This window comes from Aethalodelphis obliquidens, unplaced genomic scaffold (assembly GCF_003676395.1).
Source record: "Aethalodelphis obliquidens isolate GAN/ISIS:26980383/991018 unplaced genomic scaffold, ASM367639v1 scaffold12, whole genome shotgun sequence".
Lineage (NCBI taxonomy): Eukaryota > Metazoa > Chordata > Mammalia > Artiodactyla > Delphinidae > Aethalodelphis > Aethalodelphis obliquidens.
The window spans coordinates 22078976-22102383 of record NW_020837956.1 but is presented as its reverse complement, the minus strand read 5'-3'; the positions used below and the strand labels follow the sequence as shown (position 1 = coordinate 22102383).

Here is a 23408-nt window from a genome sequence, read left to right as displayed (position 1 = left end):
ATCTGAGTTAGTTTTTCTTCGAGCCAGCACTTCTTAAATTTAGTTTCAAATGACTGTTGCCCTTCAAAGTGGCCATCTCGGAAAGTTGTACATTTGTTCTAACAATGCTTCCTTTCCTTAAACTACTTTTGTAGGTTCTTTTTCAGAAATGTTTCATAGGCAGTTTTGGAATTATGAATGAAAATTAGCCTTCTTTAAAATTAAAAACCTTGCTTTTTTTTTGACTAAATGAAGACATACAACTTCCTTGACTGACTTCATATTAATATTTTATTAATTTATGAAGCCAATACTGCTGTTATGCAGTTGAAGTTATGACTCAGAAGATTATGAGAGATATCTTACAAAGTAAATCTCTGTAAAGAACAAAGAGTATTGTATAACTTTGTGAAGTAATAGATTAAAAAAAAAACAAGCTGTTGAGACCTGGGTGACTAACTCACCCCCCTTTTAGATTTGCATTTTATCTGAAACTGAGTGCAGTGCATTGTGCTCTGCTACAGATGTAAGTTATGGGGTGCCAAATCTAGAGGAAGCGCCTTATTTTCGGGAAAAGAGAGAAAACCATCTGGTACCAGAAAAAGACCACAAGTGGGCTCTTTTTAGTACTAACTGAGTGAAAACTAAGAGTCTATATTTAAAATATGACCATAAAACTACTCTTCTTTTGCAGCTCTTGACATCAAAGACTACAGACCTGTTTTGGATCATATACCTGTTTTCAAAGTCGAGATACACTTCTTTGAGAGAAGTAGTTGAAGCAGTGTTGGTATTCATTGTTAGAAGGCATATAGGTTTTATTGTGGGAGAAATGAATTATTTGTTTGAGTGCAAGTCTTGCTGTGTCTTGGCCTCCATGACCATTAAGGGCTTTTATTTTGTTCTATAAGCCAGTGTTTTAATCGTTTGTCTTTAAGGATCACTTTTTATTAACTTATTAAATATTGTAAATATGTGGGATTTTAAGAAACTCTTTTCTTCTCTTTCTTTTTTTTAAAGCTGCACGTCATTGACTCCTGGACCCAACTGTGACCGATTTAAATTGCACATACCATATGCTGGAGAGACATTAAAATGTAAGTAAATGATGACTCTTCTACTGAAAAATGTAGATTACAGTGCTAGCTATTGGATTTTGTGCTTTAGTTTTTATTTCTGGCTTTTAGGTGTTATCTCCTAAGATACTGATCAGAAGGATTTACCACTTTTTGAAAATTTGTCTTTCAGTCCTAGTTCTAGTCAAAGTAAGGCATGCAGCTCAATATCAAAAAAACAGACAACCCAATCCAAAAATGGGCAGAAGACCTAAATAGACATTTCTCCAAAGAAGATACACAGATTGCCAACAAACACATGAAAGAATGCTCAACATCATTAATCATTAGAGAAATGCAAATCAAAACTACAATGCGATATCATCTCACACCGGTCAGAATGGCCATCATCAAAAAATCTACAAACAGTAAATGCTGGAGAGGGTGTGGAGAAAAGGGAACCCTCTTGCACTGTTGGTGGGAATGTAAATTGGTGCAGCCACTATGGAGAACAGTATGGAGGTTCCTTAAAAAACTAAAAATAGAACTACCATACAACCCAGCAATCCCACTACTGGGCAAGTTCCCGGAGAAAACCATAATTCAAAGACTCATGTACCACAATGTTCATTGCAGCTCTATTTACAATAGCCAGGACATGGAAACAACCTAAGTATCCATCGACAGATGAATGGATAAAGAAGATGTGGCACATATATACAATGGCATATTACTCAGCCATAAAAAGAAACAAAATTGAGTTATTTGTAGTGAGGTGGATGGACCTAGAGCCTGTCCTACAGATTGAAATAAGTCAGAAAGGGAAAAACAAATACCGTATGCTAACACATATATATGGAATCTTAAAAAAAAAAAAATGGTGATGAAGAACCTAGGGGCAAGATGGGAATAAAGACGCAGACCTACTAGAGAATGGACTTGAGGATGGGGGAGGGGGAAGGGTAAGCTGGGACAAAGTGAGAGAGTGGCATGGACATATATACACTACCAAATATAAAATAGATAACTAATGGGAAGCAGCCGCATAGCACAGAGAGATCAGCTCGGTGCTTTGTGACCACCTGGAGGGGTGGGATAGGGAGGGCGGGAGGGAGGGAGATGCAAGAGGGAAGAGATATGGGGATATATGTATATGTATAGCTGATTCACTTTGTTATAAAGCAGAAACTAACACACCATTGTAAGGCAGAAACTAACACACCATTATAATTATACTCCAAAAAAGATGTTAACAAAACAAAACAAAAACAAAAACAAAGTAAGGCAGTTGGCAGGGAGTAAATTGTGGTCAAGTGGGCATGCACACGTTTTATCTTTTATAGCAAAAGTCAGAAATACAAATGGCTACAAGGCCAGACTGGTAACATGAATGAGGGAAGCAGCCTAGGTGTGGCAAATTGGGGCACTCCTACCCTGTTTCGAGGGGTTGCCCTTACTGATTTATTGAGAAAAGGCAGAAATCTGAATTTTTATTTGAATTCTCAGTTTTAGATGTAGGCCACTTCTTCAAAATTACAATGTGGGCCAGCATTATGCAGGCCAGACCGATGTGTTTGTGGGCTGGCTTGAGCTCTTGAACCACTGGTTTGTGACCTCCATGAATAGTATGCAAGACTTACTGTAGGATTTAGTCCACCATCTACAGCATCTGCCTAGGTTGCATCAGCCCTTCTCTGCCATAATTACCAGTACTGAAGCTCTAGCCTCGTGTGGAAATGATGATAGCTTTGGTTGGTTAGTATCAATAATCTCATCAGGAATTTTCTTTCTTGAAACTGTACTAGTGAATGGGGTATGAAAGTCTCTCAATTCTTATACAGAGGAATAAAGAACAAAGATGTTGAAGGTGGGACAGATGGGTAAGCAGTGTCTTTCAGACCACTATAGGCTAGGAAAGGCCACATCTTAGTATTCGCAGAATCACTTTATATTAATTCACCAAATGCAACGTGAACCAAAAAATTTGTGACGTGCTGACTTGCTAACCTTTCATTGTTAGATCATTCTCTGGAAACCATTAAAATACAAAAGAATTTCACCTGTCTGAGGTAGTAGGACAGACTAGGTTGCTACTTTTTTGAGGGAAAAATATTTTTGACTAAATTTGAAGAAAATGATCAAAGTAAATCATTCGCATTTACTAAAAATGTAAATAATTCAAACATTTTTTAATACATGAAAACAGTAGTCCTCTGTTCCATTTCTCCCCAACCCTAGTCCTCTTTCTCAAGGGAACCACTTAAAATATTAAAAAAAAAATTGTTTCAGTGTTTAGTTCTCCTGGGGATGATCGCCACATATCTAAGTAATATGCTTATGCCTCTATTTCTTGGCTTATCAATTTTAGATATTACTATCTTTTGATTTTCTGCTCTGATGCATAAGGTATCAGCCTATTTTCACTGCACCCTTTATCTCTCTCTTCTCCTCTGTAGTGTAATTTTACCACCACTATTGGTTCCTGTGTTGGTTACCCTGTAGCTTGAAATTTTTTCTTTTCTTTTCTTTTAAAAGATCATTTAAAGCATTGTATTATATAGTTAAGTGAACAGCTCCTAAAAGTTCTTAGTCAGTGCCTGGCACACAGTTATCACTGTTATTACTTAAGCAAAATCTCTGTGCAGTAATCATGACCACTTAGTATGCTTTTATTTAGTTTCCCGTTAACCATAGACGGTGTCTTTTGGCTCCTCACTTTATAAGATGAAGATATTAGCCCCTGACCTTCCTTCCATTCCTCTTCCTCACCCTCCCAACTTCTGTCTTCTGTTATTTTCCTTTTGCATTGTCAAGGGTGATAATTTACTGTCTGTTCTAAATCTACAGTTGCCATCTGTGCTTTGTCCACAAATTGCTTGAATGATTACTCTGCAGGCCTGCTCCTGCAGTTATCACTATGGGATTTACCTTTATTATTCTCTTGGATTTGACCTTGTGTAGAATCTGTGTATTGAAAATTCTGTGTTTTTAGAATTATGTCTTGGTAAACAGGTTACCTTGTTATTTTGCTGGACCACAGTCTCAAACAACTTGCTCAGATTCCACTCCTCCCTCCATCCTTCCACCTTTCCTGTAGCTCCTCTGATAATTTTTTATTACCACAGTCATAATTAGGTATCTTAATTTTCTTTTTTAATAAATTTATTTATTTTTGGCTGCATTCGGTCTTTGTTGCTGTGCTTGAGCTTTCTCTAGTTGTGGCGAGAGCGGGGGCTACTCTTTGTTGTGGTGCATGGGCTTCTCATTGCGGTGGCTTCTCTTGTTGCTGAGCACAGGCTCTGGGTGCATGGGCTTCAGTAGTTGTGGCACATGGGCTCAGTAGTTATAGCATGTGGGCCTTAGAGCACAGGCTCAGTAGTTGTGGCACACAGGCTTAGTTGCTCCATGGCACGTGGGATCTTCCCGGACCAGGGCTCGAACCCGTGTCCCCTGCATTGGCAGGCGGATTCTTAACCACTGCGCCACCAGGGAAGCCCAGGTATCTTAATTTTTAAGAGCTCTAAGAGCTCTGTTTCTCTTTTGCAACATCTTGTTCTTATTTTATGAATGTAGCATCTTAAAAGTTTTTGAAGGATATAATTTTTTTTTCTGTTTTCTGAATTATTTTGATTTTCCCCAGGGATTATATTTTTATCATCTTTTTTTTTTAACCTCTGTTATTCTATAGCCTTTCCTCAAATAAAAGATAGGTTTTGGTTGTCCATTTATATTTAAAACATGATAAAACTCTGATTGGGACTTCAGTATGGGCAGGACTTAATAGAGTATGTGGGTTAATGGTGGGCAGGCTGTTAATATGAGCACCCCTACGTGTCATATTTGCAGTTCAGCTATTCTAGCTCTCCCCCAAATAGTTTATTCTGTTTTTTAAGAAAGTCTTCTATATTTTTTTCCTGGGGATACATATCTGGCCACCATGCCATTTTTGGGAGATGGGTATATAGATTATTGCCTGTGGAGCTTTTAGTCAGTCTCCCTGTTCTTAGCTCCTTGTCTCATTCTTGCCTCTCCTTACACCGGATGACTACAAGTTTTTATGGCTTTACCAGGACAGATGGCTTCCTCTTCATCAGTAGCCTCTTCCTCTCATTATTGCAACTAAAGCTTTCTCTGCCCTGTCTCTTCAAGTACTACTCTTCCATCTGCATTCTGCCTTCTAGGAATTTGTGGAAATGTTGCTACTGTTTTCCCTTCCTCTTCACTCTCCTGTTGTTTTTGATTTTTATCTTTCTGTTCCTCCACTATCATTTAATGAGAGGGTGGGTCTGAGGAGAGAGAGGAAATAAATGTTTGTGGTCAGTCCACAGTCTTCTTGAGCCAGAAGTAATGTGACTTCACAAAGATCTTTCTAGCTGTATGAGTTTATGTTAGGAAGCATTTACTAGTATCCTGTATCCTCTCACTACTGTAAGCTTTTATAACATTGGTGATAAGGATATTTGGACTGGTATTTACCATATCTTGTAGTTATGTCCTATTAAGTTATTGCTTGATATCATCATTATATGCTAGAGACTTAATTTAGCCTGTAGAATGCTCTATAATAATTGAGTAATAGATGAACTTTATATACTGAGAATCTTGCACATTAAGGTGAGTCAGACTCCTAACCTTAAGCAGCGCATAGCCAAATAAAAGGAAAAGACAATTGATTATGGAAACTGTATTTACAAAAGTTTATTGAATTGGAAAAATAAGAATGTGACATTCTGTTACTTGTATCAGTCTTTTGCCAACAGAAATTCAATCTTTAGAAGTTATTTATTGTACAAGGAATTTGTAATTGGAACATTGCTCTTAACAATTCAGAAAACAGGAAGGACGTACAGTACTTTGCAGATTTGGAGTCTGTTTCTATTTCGTCTTATATATTTTACTCTGCCTTCTCAAAGCAGATTAATGACAATATTATGTAACCAAATTTTATATTTTGAGATATTTTATATACTAGGAAACAGTTCATCTATAAATTTTGCAGTTAATGATAGTGAGAATGAAAGACAAAGGAGAGGGCACATTTCTACTCATGAATTCATGAATTTATTCCTACAGAATTACCCACATGTAAAATGAAATAATTGAAGTAAAAAAGACCAGAAGATTACAGTACATTAGGAATGACGTTATTGTCTCCTCAGCTCTTTTCAATGTGAAGAGAAAACTGTTGGGCATTGAAAGCATTGCCAATTTGTGTAAGATTCTCATGGAAGATATCAAAGGATATCTGATAAAGAGAAGTCCTTCTAACACAACATCGTAAAGCAACCGTACTCCAATAAAAATTAATAAAAACAAAGTCCTTGAATTTCATGATTGTGGAAGAGACAACTGGTACTTACTTAAAGAGGATTGGAAAAGTGAATCATCAGTGATGAAATTGATTTAAATAAAACAAATGTTAAGATCTAGGATGATGCCACTAAAATGAGTGAAAATATGCCCATTACAGCAAAATTCACAGAGGAAGATCAGCGAGATTTTTATAAATGCATATTTGTAAAAATAGTCACACGCTACAGCACTTAACTCTTGAAGAAATTATTGTGTTTGTGTTTTTTTGTGTCCTATTTAAATAGGGCGGGTGTGAAGCTGTTTTGCTTGTATTTTATTTGTAACCTGTACCTTATTGCCTGGTATTTAGAGGGGAATTTGTGTTTGTGTAATGAATGGACCATGTTCATTCTTTGGATATGATAATGAAGAGGTTTGATGAGGAAGTGATAGAACTCTGAAATATTCTCAATTTTACAAGTTTTTTGAGTAACACTATTATGTAACTATAAAGAGAGATAATTGAAATATTTTAAGTTATATCAAGCAAATCTGTGGCCGAAATCAAATGGTTTCCTAACACTGGTTTCAAATTTGAAATTATCTTTTGTTTAAAATTTCTGTTTTTCATACTAAAAATTTATTTTAATCAGGGACTGTTTGGTTATAAGAAACCCATTGGAACAAACGTAAATAAAGAGTTTGTTTGTCTTTATAAGGAATTAAGTGAACTCCATGGTGCCCAAGGGCAGGAAGTATAGCCAGGCCTGATAGGGACTGGAAGGACGGCAGACAGAATAGTAGCTGGTCAGCATCTGTGTTCTTGTATGTCTTTGTCTTTCTCCTGAAACATATTTTCTTGTCACCATATTCACTTTATTCTTTTCCCCCCATATTTCTGTTTCTCCTCATGTTGAGCAGAAATGGCTTCCTGAGCCCCCTAGGACATGGTGACTAAGTTCAAGGCCACAAGAGACAGTCTGTGGTCTTCGAGTGAGAGGGTCTGTTTGGCATCTTGGGCTGGGTGTCCACTTGGGATCCAGTCATATAGCCAAGAGCTCTGGTTCATGTACTATCATGGTTACTAGAGGCCATTTTAACACAAAGTGAACATGGGCTGGGCAGGTACCCAGAGAGGTATCTATTACAGTGTTTCAGGAGTTCTTTCTAAAGAGATTCCACATGAAACTAGAGGCATTTTCCCTTTGTCTTTAGCAATAGAAGCAGTGCTATTGTTTATCATCTGAGAGGAATGATGACTATTTCAAAGCCATTTGTGACAGAGTCAAGAAGTCATGCCAAAAAATTATCTCCAAAGGTTTTGAAGTTGAAAGACTTTCCCAGAGGAAAAGCCTTTTTTTCAGAGGAAAAAGTGAAAAAAAAAAAAAGATTATGATTTGAATAATATGTTATGTCTCCTTGTCTTCAGAGGAGGAGTATAAAATCGAAGCATTTCCAAGGCTTCGATACTATGTCACTAAATTTAAATGTATATTTTTCGGAGAATGATTACAACAAAAGGAAACCAATCTCAGAACTGCTATTTAAATGGAATGTATCCTTTAATTAAACAGTGGTCAAATATACACAAAGATTTTTATAGACAAATTGTAAATAGTGTTCCAGAACTTCTGCTTTACTGAATCTTGAAATTCGACTTCATTTTTATCCTATCTCAAGTGGTTTGGCTGCTCTGTGTGTGTGTTTGTGTGTGTGTGTGTGTGTGTGTGTGTGTGTGTGTGTGTCTGTATGCATTGACACAGTGCTTCTTGCATCTCAGGTCTATTATATATTACTTTGTCTTAGCCAATCAGCATAGTAAACTCAGAAAGCTCTTTTTCCTCTGCTCTTTGTCCTTTTCACTTATGTAGCGGTGTGTAGAGACACTCAAGGGCTTTGCCTGATGGCTGTCAAACATAAACTAAACCCCAAACTGCTGACACCAGAAGGTCCCAGTGGTGTTTTGGAGAAGTTTGTTGCATCAGCTGAAGGAGATATTAAGGTTCTATTGATTTAATCTTACCTGTAAGAACTTTGCACTTTGCTTGCTTTGTTCTTATACCTTATATTCTGAACTTTGGTGTAGGTTCAAAGGTTGGCTGCTGTGGCTGTAGCTGTTGGCAGTTTTGTTGGGATGACAGTTTTATTTTATGAAAAATTTCTTGTATTGTTTAAAATAAATAATCTATTTGGAAAATGTTAACCGAGTAATCCTTCTGCTTTAACCTTTTCGCCCTTCCCTTCAGTATTTTAGCAACCGAATCTCACAGCCTAGCATTCGAGGCTGTCACAGGCTGCCCTTCCAGCCTCTCCTTGGCCCCCCTCGGTGGAGCTCAGCTGACAACAGTCCAAGTCAAAAGCCTATATACACTGTACTGGTTGAAGTAGATTTTTTTTAATAGTAGCTTTTATTAAGATATATTTTACATACCATTTTTTAAAAAAAATTTATTAATTTATTTATTTTTGGCTGCGTTGGGTCTTCGTTGCTGCGCACGGGCTTTCTCTACTTGCGGCGAGCGGGGGCTACTCTTCCTTGCGGTGCATGGGCTTCTCATTGTGGTGGCTTCTCTTGTTGCGGAGCACAGGCTCTAGGCGCGTGGGCTTCAGTAGTTGTGGCTCGCAGGCTCAGCAAAGTAGCTTCTATGTAAAGAAAACAACCTAGAAACCAATAATCACATCCAAAGTTACTATTAAATTGTTTACAAAATATAGATGATTACCTCATTAAAGGTTCTCTCTGATCTCGCATCAGCCTCATTGTAATTTCACAAGCTCTTCAAAAAAGACATTCTGTTTCCATAGGACCCATTCCATTAACCATATTATGAGTCAGGCGAAATGTAACAATTTCTGGGACCTCAAAGGTTTCTCCCTTAAAACAATGAATTTCATTAAAAAGTAACAATTTTGGAATTTTAGAATCTTTATGCAAAAAATTTAGAGCTTTTAGCAAAGAGCAAACATACCCTCAAAATATTTTTATTTGCAACTTACGTTAGAGGCCTACATCCTGAAGGAGCCATATGACTCTACCTTTGCTTTTGAGGAGCTGAAACACAACTCCTTAGATAAGATCTGGAGGATGGATGGATTCATCTTTCACTGAATTACTAAAGTGAATAGAATTATAGAGCAATATTTATGCATTCAATATTTAGCCTTATATTAACTCACTTAATGTCCTTCTTCAATAGTATAAAGTACAAACAAAAATACTCTCATAATTTTCTTCTTTTCTTTAAGACTTTCACTTTAAAACAGGAGGGGAAAAGAAATAGCCAAGTGTTAGATGCTCACAATCCCTGAGAAAGGAAATGTAACATGTAATATAATGAAGTTCAGTTCATTTATTTTCTGCCATTCTCTAACACCTGCCTTTCCTAGGGCTTTTTCATCCCTCCAATCAGTTTCCCTAAATTCCTCTCTTGTATGAATCCCCTGTACCAGTGGTTTATCTTTGCTTTGTTTTCAATTGGGTCTGTGACCTTTCTTGGTTTCCTGTGACAGCAGACGGCAACCCATGGAGAATGAGGGTGAAGGAAAAAGTGGGTTTAATTATTAGTCTGCCTTTCAGGATCATAACATTGGAAAATTGGAGGAGGGCCTTAAGGAGAGTCCAGCAACCTTATTTTATTCCCAGACCCCAGTCTGGACCTACAGAATCTGAATTTCCTGTGATGTTTCCTAGGTATCTGCATTAAAAAAAAAACAAAAAAAAATTCTTAGGTGCTGCTGCCATGTTTGGAAACAATCATATTAAACTACTCTGTCTCTCTCCAAAAAAAAAAAAAGCCTATATACAAGTGATTTGCTTGTTGTACTTCTCAAATGTCCTGTCTTTCCTCTTTCTACTTTTTATTTATTTATTCATTTATTTATTTATTGGCTGTATTGGGTCTTCGTTGCTGTGCACAGGCTTTCTCTAGTTGTGGCAAGTGGGAGCTACTCTTTGTTGTGGTGCACGAGCTTCTCATTGCAGTGGCTTCTCTTGTTGCAGAGCATGGGCTCTAGGCGTGTGGGCTTCAGGAGTTGTGGCTTGTGGGCTTCAGTAATTGTGGCACTCAGGCTCAGTAGTTGTGGCTCGCAGGCTGTAGAGTGCCGGCTCAGTAGTTGTGGTGCATGGGCTTAGTTGCTCTGTGGCATGTGGGATCTTCCCGGACCAGGGCTTGAACCCATGTCCCCTGCATTGGCAGGCAGATTCTTAACCACTGCGCCACCAGCGCAGCCCCCCTCTTTCTACTTTTGTTCGCACTGTTTAGTCTTCAGTAGGACGGACCAAGGCAATAGTCAAATGGCCGACTGTTCTGTGACGTATCTGGTTCTTCATTGGCACCTGCCAACCTGCTGCTCCGATGGCTGTGCTCTTTGTGAGGCTCCTTGGCTGGGACTCCAGATCACCTGCAAGGAGAGGAGGATTGAACCAATTTTACTAGGACTTGTAACAGTTGGGCTAAGTAAAAATTTGGACACAGAAGTCCAGGGATTTAGTTTGGCATCATGCCAAGAGGCATTATAATTTTTCTTGGTAGTATATTTCATTTTACTTTATTTTTATCTTTTCAAAAGATTCATTTACTTAAAGATTATTATTATCTAGCGTTCAAGGTATTTTTAGAGGCTAATTAGGGAGGCAGGTCACCTTTGATTTAGTGAATGTTTTAAAAAATGATCATTGAAAGTCAAGTAAGAAGTGCTAATTTTGTGGATTAGACATTAACTCTCCCTTAGATTTTGAGGATTCCTTTGTCCTGGTATTTCAGAATGTTTCTTCTTGGAATTCATGGAATGTTGGAAGAATTTTTAATAATAGCAACTAACATTATTAAAAATTTGTAAAGTCAGAAGTCAGCTTAGTTATAGGCTAACTATATATGTATAAAATCTGGCTTTGATGCTGATTATAGTTTATTAAAAGGTGACTGATAAAATTGCTATGACTAACTTATTGAGCAGATATTTTATAGACAGGCTTATTTATATACATGTTCTCATTTAATCACACAGTAACTTTGAGATAGAAATTTATATCCCACTTTTTTATATTAACTTTATGGAAGTATAATTTACATAAAATAAAATGTACCGGGGGCTTCCCTGGTGGTGCAGTGGTTGAGAGTCTGCCTGCCGATGCGGGGGACGCAGGTTTGTGCCCCGGTCCAGGAGGATCCCACATGCTGCAGAGCAGCTGGGCCCGTGCGCCATGGCTGCTGAGCCTGCGCGTCCGGAGCCTGTGCTCCGCAACGGGAGAGGCCACAACGGTGAGAGGCCCGCGTACTGCAAAAAAAAAAAAAAAAAAAAAGTACCCATTTTAATGAACGATTCCATACATTTTGGCAGCTATAAATAGCTATTTAACTACACCACAGTCAAGACGTAGAACATTTTCATCGTCCAAAGGTATAGAACATTTTCTTTCCTCCACAAGTCAGTTCCTTCCACCACCATCCCCCAACCCTTGATCCTTATCTTCTCTCTGAAATTGTAAACGGTTTTGCCTGTTTTAGAATTTCATATAAATGGAGTCATATACTATGTAGTTTTGGGTATATGGCTTCTTTCATTCAGCTTAATGTTTTTGAGATTCATCTATACTATTCCATATATCAATGCTTTGTTCCTTTTATTGCCAACAGTAGAACATTGTATGGATATACCACAGTTAAAACAAAAATTCATTCATCTGTTGAAGGGCATCTGAGTTATTTCCAGGTTTTGGCTTGTATGAATAAAGCTGCTGTTAAATTTTTGTACATGTGTTTTTGTGGAGATATGTTCTCATTTTCTTGGGTAAATACCTAGGAATAGTACTGCTGTGTTGTAAGCTAAGTGTATGTTAATCATTAAACTGTTTTCCAAAGTGGTTGTACTATTTTACATTCCTACTAGCAATTTATGGGCTCTCTAGTTATTCCATATTCTTACCAACATTTGATATTGTTGGTCTTTTAAATTATATTTATTCTAGTGGATGTGTAGTGTATCTCATTGTAGTTTTTTTTTTTTTTTTGGTACGCAGGCCTCTCACTGTTGTGGCCTCTCCCATTGTGGAGCACAGGCTCCGGACATGCAGGCTCAGTGGCCATGGCTCATGGTCCCAGCCGCTCCGCGGCATGTGGGATCTTTCTGGACTGGGGCACGAACCCGTGTCCCCTGCATCGGCAGGTGGACTCTCAACCACTGTGCCACCAGGGAAGCCCCTCATTGTAGTTTTGATTTGCATTCTCATGTGCTTATTGGCTATTCATATATCTTTTGTTAAGTGTTCAAATGTTTTTGCTCAATGTTTTGATTGGATTGTTGGTTTTTTTGTTGAGTTATAAGTGTTCTTTATATAGTCTGAAAAGAAGTTGTCAGTTTGTCAATATTTTCTCATAGCCTATGGCTTCTCTTTTCATTTTCTTAATGGCGTCTTTCCAATAGCACAACTTTTTAACTTTGATGAAGTCAAATTTAACATTTTTTCTTTGTTCTTTATGCTTTTGGCTTCTTGTTTAAGAAATCTTTGCCTACCTGAAGGTCTTAAAGATTTTCTCCTAGAAGTTTTATATTTTTTACCTTTAGCATTTTGGTCTATGATCCAATTTGAGTTAACTTTGACCGTATGCATGTTAATCAACAATTTAAGTGTGGGCCCATTTCTGGACTTTACATTGTATTCCACTGATATGTCTATCCTTATGTGAGTATAACGCTGCCTTGATTATTATAGCTTTGTAGTAAATCTTTAAGTCAGGTACTATAAGTCCTACTACTTCTACTATTTCTATTTCCATAGAAATTTTAGAATTAGCTTGTTAATGTCTGCAAAAATCCTGCTGAGATTGCATTGAATCTGGAGGTCAATTTGCATATAATTAAGATCTTAATAACATTGAGTCTTCCAATGGATGAAAATGATAACCTCTCCATTTATTTAGGTCTTCTTTAAGTATTTTGTAGTTTTCAGTGAACAGGTCTTGTACAAATTTTGTTAAATCTACCTCTGAATATTTCATGTTTTTTGATGCTAATTTATAGTATATCTATTTTCAACTTTCTTTTTCTAACTCTTTGTTGCTAATATGTTGAAAATATAATCCCCCCATATTTCTTTTTCTTGCCTTAGGGCACTGACTAGAGTCTCCTACATGTTGTTGGATTCAAGTGATGAGAGCAGACATTCTTGCCTTGTCCAGATTTTAGGGGAAAATATACAGTCTTTCACCATTAAGTATAATATTGGCTGTATATTTTTCACAGACACCCTTTATCAGTTTGAGGAAGTTCCCTTCTACTCCTATTTAATTGAGAGTTTTTTGTTTTGTGTTAAAATCAGGAATGGATGTTGTATTTTGGCAAGTACTTTCTTCATCTATTGAGATGATCATGTGGTTTTTAAAAAATTTTATTAGTATGGTGGATTGACTTTTGAATGTTCAACTTACCTTGCATTTCTGATGTAAACTCCAGTTGGTCATGATGTATTAGCCTTTTTATATGTTGTTGGATTCAATTTGCTAAATAAAATAGTTTAGAATTTTGCATTTATGTCCATGGATGATATTGGTTTGTAGTTTTCTTTTATGCTTGTTACTGGTTTTAGCATCATGGCAAAACTGACTTCAGCACAGAACTCATTGTGAAATGAGAACCATTTTCCTCAGTTTTGGGGAATAGTTTGTGAAGAATTCGTATTATTTCTTCCTTAAATGTTTGGTGGAATTCTCCAGTGAAACCACTTTAAAGTGCAGGTTAAATTTCCTTAATAGATATAGAACTTAAGTCATCTACTTCTTCTCAAGTGTCAGTAGCTTGTATCCTTAAAGGGATTTGTCCATTTCATCCAAGTTGCTGAATTTATTGGCATAATGTTTTTCATAATGTTCTCTTTTTTTTTTTTTTTTTGATATATAAAATCTATAATGTTGTCACATCTGTTTTTCCTGATATTGGTAATTTGTTTCTTCTTTTTTCTTTTTACCAGTCTGGCTAATTTTTAAATTTTATCTTTTCAAAGAACCATCTTTTGACTTTATCCATCTTCTCTGTTGTATTTCTGTTTTCTATCTTATTGATTTCTATTCTGATCTTTGATATTTCTTTCTTCTCTTACTTTGGGTTTTCTTGTTCTTCTTTTTCTAGTTTATTAAGTGGAAGCTGAGGTCATTGATTTGAGATCTTTCTTTTATGATATTGGTGTTTAATGCTATAAATTCCTATCTAAGTACTGCTTTAGCTCTATCCCTCAAATCTGGATATGTTATATTTTCATTTTAGTTCATCATATTTCTTATTTCCCTTTTGATTTCTTTTTTGACCCATGGGTTATTTAGAAACGTCATTTAGTTTCCAGAATTTTCTAGATTTTTCAGATATCTTTCTTTTAGTGATTTTGAATTTAGTCCCATTATGGTCAAAGAACATACTTTGTATGATTTACATCTTTTAAAATTTATTGTGACTTGTTTTATGGGTTCTGGTATGGACTGTCTTAGTAAATGTATAGCATCTTGTGAGGGTACAAAGTTGGTGTCAGTACATGCCTACATTTCTGTTAATTAACTTTGTATCTTAGGATGATTCCCTTTTTTTGCAAGATTATGGTACTGGCAATAGTGACTTCATATCAGAAAAGAGGGACTAATAGTTTTTCAGAATAGGTAAAGCAGAGACTTTAAAATTCTGGTCTGACCTAAGAATTAAAGGTTTTTAGGAAACGAGGTTCTTAATGGAAGTGTATGGAGGGCCCAGATGTGCTTCTGTTTCTTTTGAACTAGTCCTTTTTCTTTATTATTTTGGCCCTTAAGGACATTGAGCTGCTCTCACCTCCAGGATATTTCAACAGAAGTTAGCATAAGACCTTTTGGGACATTGATGGGCATTCCAGATGGCACAGGCACTCCCGATCACTTCTGGTTGCACGGCAGGCTTTATGTGACATTTTCTGATTGCTGATCTCCATTGATTTTCACTGGATCATTAGTCTGCTTTAGGGGAAATAATTGAGATTGCATATTTCCATTCTCCCAAAGGATATGAACCATGTCTAAATATCCTAGTATGTGGCATCATTCATATTAACTTGTATATGTTGATTCTTAATAAATCAATCTCTCTTTATATTTATTTGTGTGGCAGATATGGCTCTTCTGTTTCTATCAAAATAAAAAATGAGACTTCTATTTGATATAAGCAGCTTAACTGTTCATAAAACAGTTCTTTTAATACTTTTCCCAGGCTGCTGTCAAACCTCCAATTTATTGAAATCCTTCTTCACATTTCCAGAGTTAGGCGAGAGATCTTTTGATTCTTCTGCTCGTTCTATATCAGCATATAAAAAACAAAACCAGAAGTGGCTTTACCTTTCCCATTTCCCTTTTGATGCCATTCACATTAATACCATTAGTAACAATACCACCAAAAAACAAATCAATCAATAAATAAGATTCTTGTTTTTCTTCTGCCTTTGGCTACAGGGATTGGTTGGAAAAGGAAGAGAACAAAGTGTTTTAGTAGGATCATGTCTTTAGTGGTGGGGAGTTAGAGCCATTAAAAAAAATAAGCAAGTTAAAAATTGTGGCAAAATAGGAAGGTGGATGCGAAGGGATTTAGGAACTTCCAAGGAGGTCTATAGACTTCAGATGAAGTCCACATACATCTAACTTGTGGGGGAGGTGAAGGCACAAAGGAAGAGAGAGAGTTAACTTGAGGAGAAAGAGAAATAAATTAAAAAAAAAGTTTTCATGCAGTCTGAATAAAATTTATGTTTCCCCCCTCCTTGGGCCTTAGAAATTAGACTCTTTTCCTATTATTGTCACTCTGTATGGGAAACCCTGTTTAATCGTGGTGCCGTAAACCTAAATTGATGTGGTTGCATTCAGTGTATAGAAAAGTTCCAACTCCATCTCTAGTTAGTTCTTCCTTTGTACTTATGCCTAAACCTCTCCATCTGGAGAAGTGCCAATTTGCCACTAAATTTAAATAAATAAGAACATTTCTCATCAATAGGGGTGGCAAATTTAGCCCCTCTTCAGAGCACTGAGCAATTTATGACCATATGTTAAATACCATAAAACAGCTTTAAAGACTTGGTCCCTGGCCATTGCCAGATTGCACCGTAGGAGTAGGCAGCACTGTGAGGGGCTGGGAATGTTTCCTCCGGCCCTTGGAGGCCTCAGCAACTCCCTGGTGTCACAGCCAAAGAGGCCTGTTTTCAAACATTCCCTTTATAAAGGTGAAATACTAAAAGATTCCATTTTGGCATTTGGGTGCAAAGAAGGCAAGGCTTCTTTTTGATTTTTAAGGGTCAAAATTAGTATGGAAAGTGTTGTGTGGGAGAGTGAGTAACTTGGCAGCAGTGAGTCCAGAAGGCAGGTCTAGGAATAGGTAATAGACGTCCTACTCGTTCTTTTTCCTGGAGCGTGAACTGGACTTCTAGAAGGCACGAGCAAACCAAATGTCACATGTTTCTCAACCGTTTTCATTCCGCCAACTTTTATGGAATTAATACTAATGTTAAAAACAATTTTTAAAATTTTGTCCTATGGGGCTGCCAGTCCTAAGGATTTCTTTTCTTCCAGGAGAATGACTCATTATTTGGTGAACTCCAAATATTAGTTTTTCTGCTTAGCATCATCACAGTCTGTGAATCATTTATGGCATTCAGTGGGCTTGTGGCTGAGAAAATGAAGGTGTGTGCCAGTAAACATGTGATTTTTGGTCACGTAAGTGCTGTAGGACCTTAAATGGACTTCTAACATGTGAGGAAACCACTGGTTCAGGCAGGGGGCAGTGTTATTAAGTAGAAATAGGCACCAAGAAGCTTTGTACAAGATGTTTCTGACTGTTCTCTCTGAAGGATAACTCTTCCTACAAAGGAAAATGATGAAATTTGGCTGTCAAAGGTCCAGAATTCCTAGCCTTCTTAAATGTGTAAGTGCCAGCCCGAGGGCTGATTTCCTGTCAGTTCCTGTGTGGTCTGCACTGCATCCTCCTTGCAACAGATCAGTATTTTAGGTCATCTATCATAACTGCTATCCTGTAAATTCTTGGAAATTTGATCTCAGTTTGCAGAAGGCAGCTGGCATACTTCTCTAGGAAGTGCAGCTGGAGAGCTCCTGTCTCCCTCTTCCTCAGGCCAGGAAGTACCCTATTGTTAGTCATCGTTGCTTTCTTCCTTTGAAAGAACAAAAATCTTCAAACTTTGGCAACTTCTAAAAGTGCTGGGTAGCAGTTTGAAATTGCCCTTTCCATTTTGTTGGTCTAGGGCAAAAACTTGAGTGATCTCTGACATCATTTGTAAATCTTGTCTGTTTTTTTTTCCAAACACATGTATATGCATTAGTGGAAGTTTTCCCCCCATTGCGAATGAGTGATGCTTAAGTCTTCAGAGTCACATGGGGTGCTTCGTTTTATTTCGGGCTTTGATTTTCAAGGATATTTTGATGACTTAGGCCATGTTGTTGCCCAGTTATTTCTTCTCTGTGTGTCTTCCTCTTAACAGTGGGAATTTTCAATTCCTGTTACCAGCATCCATTAAGACTGTTCACCTTGGATATGACTTCAGTATTTGCATTGGATTTTCACTCTTTGGAAAGCAGAGATAATTTAAAGCACATGTCTTCACTACTTAATTTGAAGATAAATGTCATCTTCGTTCTAATTTGTCATGCCATAGTGGGTGAACTATGTTGTGGGACTTAGAAAAGAGCAATTTTCTTACTTTCTTATGACTTGGAGGTCACGTTGTGACAACTTGATTTTATTCATGTAGAATAGGAGTTACCTTTAGCCCGGTTTGTCTGAGAGAAGAACCTGTCTATAAAGAGAATACAGACCCATGCATGAGTTATTTTAAGTGGCATCCTTAACAGTCTGTCCTGGCACACATCATTTCTACTTCTGACTCTTCTTTTCGTATTTATGAAAACCCCATCTTCTGTAAGGTTCAACATCATTAGCGTAGCTCTCTGTTTCTTTTGTGTTCTGGTTCTTAAGATGAGAGGAAAGGAAAGAGAAATTGTGCTGCTTTACAGAAAAAGTGAACTTTCTGAAGGTGGATTTTATGTCAGATTTATGGACATCAGGCAGTTCATCATAGAAACAGACTGAATCCTGATAATGCACTAAGGAGAGCATGAAGGAAGAAATTTGGATTCCAAGACATGGGAGAATTTGTTATCCAGATTATTTATATCCAATCAAATCTGTGGTTCCTGAAATAGCATATTGCTAAACTCTAGGGGCAGAATCCCTGGGATCTCTAAGGTCCATATGCCCCACATAGTAGCTGATCAGGAAATGCTTATTTATTAAATGAGTGAGACCAGAGCACTAAAAGATTATATCTTATGTGGAAAGTCTCACCTGGAAGGATACTAATTTTCAGTGGGACTTTCAGTGGGACAAGGGTGTATCTAAAGGTTTGAGAAAGGGTATCATGGTTTTTGCACTGAAGACAGGGAAAGAGAGCTCTGCAAGTTTATGTAAATCTACCCGGTTGATATGCATATTTAGAAAGAACCAGGGAAAAGACTCACGAAAGTAGTTTTGCCAACACTTGGCTACAATAGGACTAGATGACTTTATTTTGTAAAGAACAACTCTTAATTGATGAATCTCTTATTTTAAAATGATGAGTATAATACATTGGGAAGAAAAGAGTAAGTTGAATTTATCCTGAGAGTAGCAGCGCTTTTGATTCTGTCTTCAGGATGGGTCCAATAAGCAGATCATGAAATGATTAGTTAGACATGAAATGCGTTGCTTGACAGTATGCCTAAAGACTGTCATGACTGAAGAATAAGTGCTACCTCATGTTGAAATCAGACAATTTGGTCATCCTAATGTAGAGCAAATTGCAAAATGTTTTCTTCTCCAGTTAATTTTTTTTTTTTATTGTTCTTATCTTTCTGTTTCTTCTTTTCTGTTTTTCGCAGTGTAATTTCATTACTCTTGGGTAAGATAAGTTCCAGGCAATCACCCTCAAACATCAGATTGTTTACTTGCTTTCTCAGGGTTGGCCATCTCCTATAGAAAGGAAGGAATTCACGAATCTCAGAGCACTTTCTCCCATCCACTCATCCAGTCATTACTCAGCACCTCCTCAGTCCAAATTCTGAAGCCCAGTATTTGAGGGCCTCCATTGTTTGGCACTATCATAACCTTGCCAGCACTCTCGCTTCTTTTTACCCCCTTCTTTACTCTAAACCAGACAACTTGGATAATCTGTCCCTAGCCTTCATTTTCAACTCTATCTGCCCTCTCCCTTCTGAACATCTTGTTCTTACCAGTGTAGTCTGCTCATCATCCCCTGGGCACATAATTTGCTTTCTACCCCCCAACTTTTGCTAATTCTCTTACCCTTGCCTACAATTACCTTCTCAAATTTCTTTGTTTATCTAAGTCTACTATGGACAGCACTAAGAGTAGACATTTTAAGAGAGAATTGATTAGACTGAGCATAATTTTAAACTGAAACAAAGTAGTGAAGTAGGAGACTGTGGCAGACGGTCCAAAGATGGTCACGACAATATCTCCTGTCCTGCCTGCTCTTCTTTACTGAGTGTGACCTTGCCATTCCCCCTTCAAGAGTTGGAGGATAATTTTCCTCCCCTTGAATCTGAGTGGGCTTGTGATTATTTTGACCAATAGAGTATGATGCAAGTAATGCTGCTTGCCCTCTGAGGCTGGGTCATCAAAGGCAATTCAGTGTTTGTCTTATTAGCAGGAACACTTGGGTTTGGAGCTTTGAGCCAACGCATGAGAAGTCTGACTGTTTTGAGGTTGTCATGCTGTCAAGTAGCCAAGCCACATGAAGAGTTCACGTGTAGGCACTGCAGTTGGCAGTTCTTGCCTTGGGGTTATTCCAGCCCAGGCACCAAACATGTGAGTGGAACCATATTGGACCCTTCAAACTAGTCTGTCCACCAGCTGAATTCCACTGAGTGATCTCAGGCAATGCTGTGAAGAGCAAAAGAATCACCCACCTACATTCTACCCGGATTTCTAACCCACAGAATCTGTGACCATAATAAAATGGTTGTTATTTTAAGCCTCTGAGTTTTGGGTAGTTTGTTCAGTAGCATTAGTAATTAGAATACAGACCCTGAAGAATAGCTGTGGAACAAGAACCTGTAGGAGGATGGCAGACGTGGGATCAAGTGCAGAGACCAGAGGTGAAGTCTCCAGAGGGAGGAGGAAAAGACAAAAGGATTAGGAAAGAAATGGGTAAATTTTGAGGAGGAGGGGTGGGGAATTCACACTGATGATCTATTACATTAATTATGTATGTGTGTATATATATGTATATATATTTGAATATATATTATTTATTTTCACACTTGGATGAGGTTGGAGTTGAAGTCTCCTTCCAAGGGGTGGAAGGTCTGGAGAGGGCTTGGCTGCCTGGTGGAGAGTATTCAAGACAGTGCAGATAACTGACCATCAGGTCCTTGCCTGTGACAAATACTCTTGTGAGGAAAGAGAGAGGCTTGGTGTTTAGTCATTACGGTGTGCCTTTCTTGAGTGAGCTTTGTGCGTAGTGTATACTGTCAGTGTGAAGTACTGGGAACCCTTGGAAGAAGTACAGGGGACTCTCTCCAGAGGAGTGCCTTGGACCACCACGACTCTGTGTGAGTTCTGAACCTCAACATGGCTCTTCAGGATTTCGAATAACCCAAAGATGCTTGTGGTTTTGGGGAATGGAAGGGATCCTACATTTGGAGTGGGGCATTGATTTTAAGTAGCAGCTTTCCTGAGAGAAGAGGGGAACAAATCTACAGTTTTAGTTATGGAGCTTAAGAGGGCTTTTGTCCACGTTGAAGACTCAGTGCGTGTTGTGATTGAGTGGTGGAATTGCTTCTATAAAATAATTGTTTTCTCTAGCCATCCAGCAGTCTGGCCACCAGCCACACGCAAGTCAATTTGTTTCTGTGAAGGATTACAAGCTCCATGTCTAAGTGTACTCTTAAGAGTCTGGGAATCCTGTAGTTTTAGATAGTTTTCCATTCAGTAAAATATTTAATTTGTTGAAATCTTTTAATTAATGTTGTAAGAAGAGAGATGCTGTAGCCTCATTGAAATACTATTGCTGGATAAAAGAGCGCTACTTTCATGACAGGGTAACCATGATGTATCAACCCTTTACTTCACGTATTGTGGTCAAGATAGAATTTGCCCCTGTGTTATAAGGAATTCTATATTTCACTTGGTCTCTGTTACATGCTTTTAGATTATACCATTTCTTAATGTTTTTTTTTTTCCCCACTCTGTTGGAATGACCTTGGCACTTCTGAGATGTTGTGACTTGTTTTGCTTATTTCTCCACCCTTTCCCTGAAAATTGTGATACATGTAGATAACCTGCTCTTACAGACCCTGCTTGATTTGTTTCTTTCTGACTTGTGTAATTTTCCTGGCTGGAGCTTGACCATCTCTGTCCTTTGTTATCATCAACTTAAATTATCAAACAGAAAAACTGTCATTGTGATACCATTGCTTTTAAAAAACTGTTCATTTTATGTTGCTTTCTTTTTCTTTTTTTTTTGAATGTTGGCTAGAGCTTTAACTGTTTTTACTTTGGTAGTGGTTTTATTTTTTAAAATTTTATCATTCCTTGTTTCTGTAAAGCATTTTCTTTTATCTACTTTTGAAGAATTTTAATCTATTCATCCTTATTTTTCAGCATCCTAAATTTTCATTCATTTCAGTAGATTTCCCCCCACTTTAGCTTCTGTGGATTACGGTACTTGCTTTTGTTCATTGTTAGACTTGTTTGACTCTGTCGTGTGTGAACTCAAAGGATCTTTCATACTATTTTTTTTTTTTTTAATCTTTCTTGGTTCAGCTGCTGGGCATTTCAGAGTTATTTGACAGTAGGAAGTATTATTCAGTTTTTTTTTTTTTTTCATGAATTCCACAGGCTAGTGCTTGGTTTTCACAAAGTTTCTGAAAGTTTCTGAGTGGGCTTTTGCACAGTCTTCCAAGCCTTGCTTTGTGGGAGCTGAAGGCAAAGGCCCAGGCTGAGATTGTTCTTTGTATGCTCATTTGATTCTGCCGCTGGTGTGCTGGTTTGTGCCAGTGGATGCAGTCAGCAAAAGACACATTGCTAAACAATGAACTCAGAATTGAAAGAAAGATCGGTGTTTTTTTTTTTTTTTTTTTTTTTTACCCCATCTAGCGTTCTGTGGTTATTTCTCCTGATTTTTTGGCAAGTGTTGCTCGTCTGTGTCAAGCTGTGACCACAGCAGCTTTAAATTTTTGTTTTGTATAATTCAGCTAGGAATTAGAAAGAAGCATTTGCAATCATATAGCATTCCATATTTTCCAAAGTATTTTTACTTAAATGATCTCACTGTAATTGCCCAGCAACTTTCAAGAGGGCCAGTTGCCCTGTTTTACATACAAGGGAGGACTCACAAAGTCCAAGTGACTAGGTCACATAACTGGCAAGTCAGGGAGCCAAATCCAAGACTTCTGAGTACAAGCCCGATGCTTTTCCCACTGTAACATGCTGGGAAAGAATTATTATCTTTATTACCATACACTCACAATTGGCTTCTTGGTAGAAGCAGATAAGAGCAAATCAACGAGGTGAGAAAGTTATGCAGGGAATAAGAATAAGCAGTGGCATTGCTGAAAAGGAAGTAAACACAACATCAAATGTTAATGCTTCAGTCATACATCAGCTGGGAAAGGTGGTGGTCAGTCTGATTAGTACCTGACTGGGAAATGAACTGACATGACAAACTTCTACTTTTGTGTGGATCTCTCTTGGACACTTAAAGAGTAACAACTCATGGTTGGTTATTTTTGTTTTGTTTCTGAGGGCAAAAATCACAAGCAGAAGTTGCTGAAAATAGAATGAGAAGTTAATCAGGTTTATGAGAGATAAAGGCTTAGTTTCAGCTTTTGAGATGTAGAGAATAGTCTGAAATGCTGATTTTACTGTGTGTGTCTTTAAGCCTGTGATCTTCAGTTATCTTATAGACCCTAACTTAGCAACATAGCTTTATGATTCAGATCTATTATCTGGCCTAATACATCTTTCATTGTCTTAATTGTGTCTTTGTGATATAGTAAAATCTGTTGTTTAATTTGC

At 37.6% G+C, this 23408-nt stretch overlaps 1 protein-coding gene across 4 annotated transcripts in view; it reads left to right on the top strand.

Annotated features, from left to right (window-relative positions):
• BABAM2 (BRISC and BRCA1 A complex member 2) overlaps positions 1-23408 on the top strand; it is a 443349-nt gene that overhangs the window by 46728 nt on the left and 373213 nt on the right. For all 4 annotated transcript variants that reach the window (XM_027113518.1, XM_027113517.1, XM_027113519.1 and 1 more), the window contains one exon: positions 1000-1076. In XM_027113518.1, the coding sequence (XP_026969319.1) occupies positions 1000-1076 (77 nt within the window). The remainder of the gene's footprint in view (positions 1-999; positions 1077-23408) is intronic.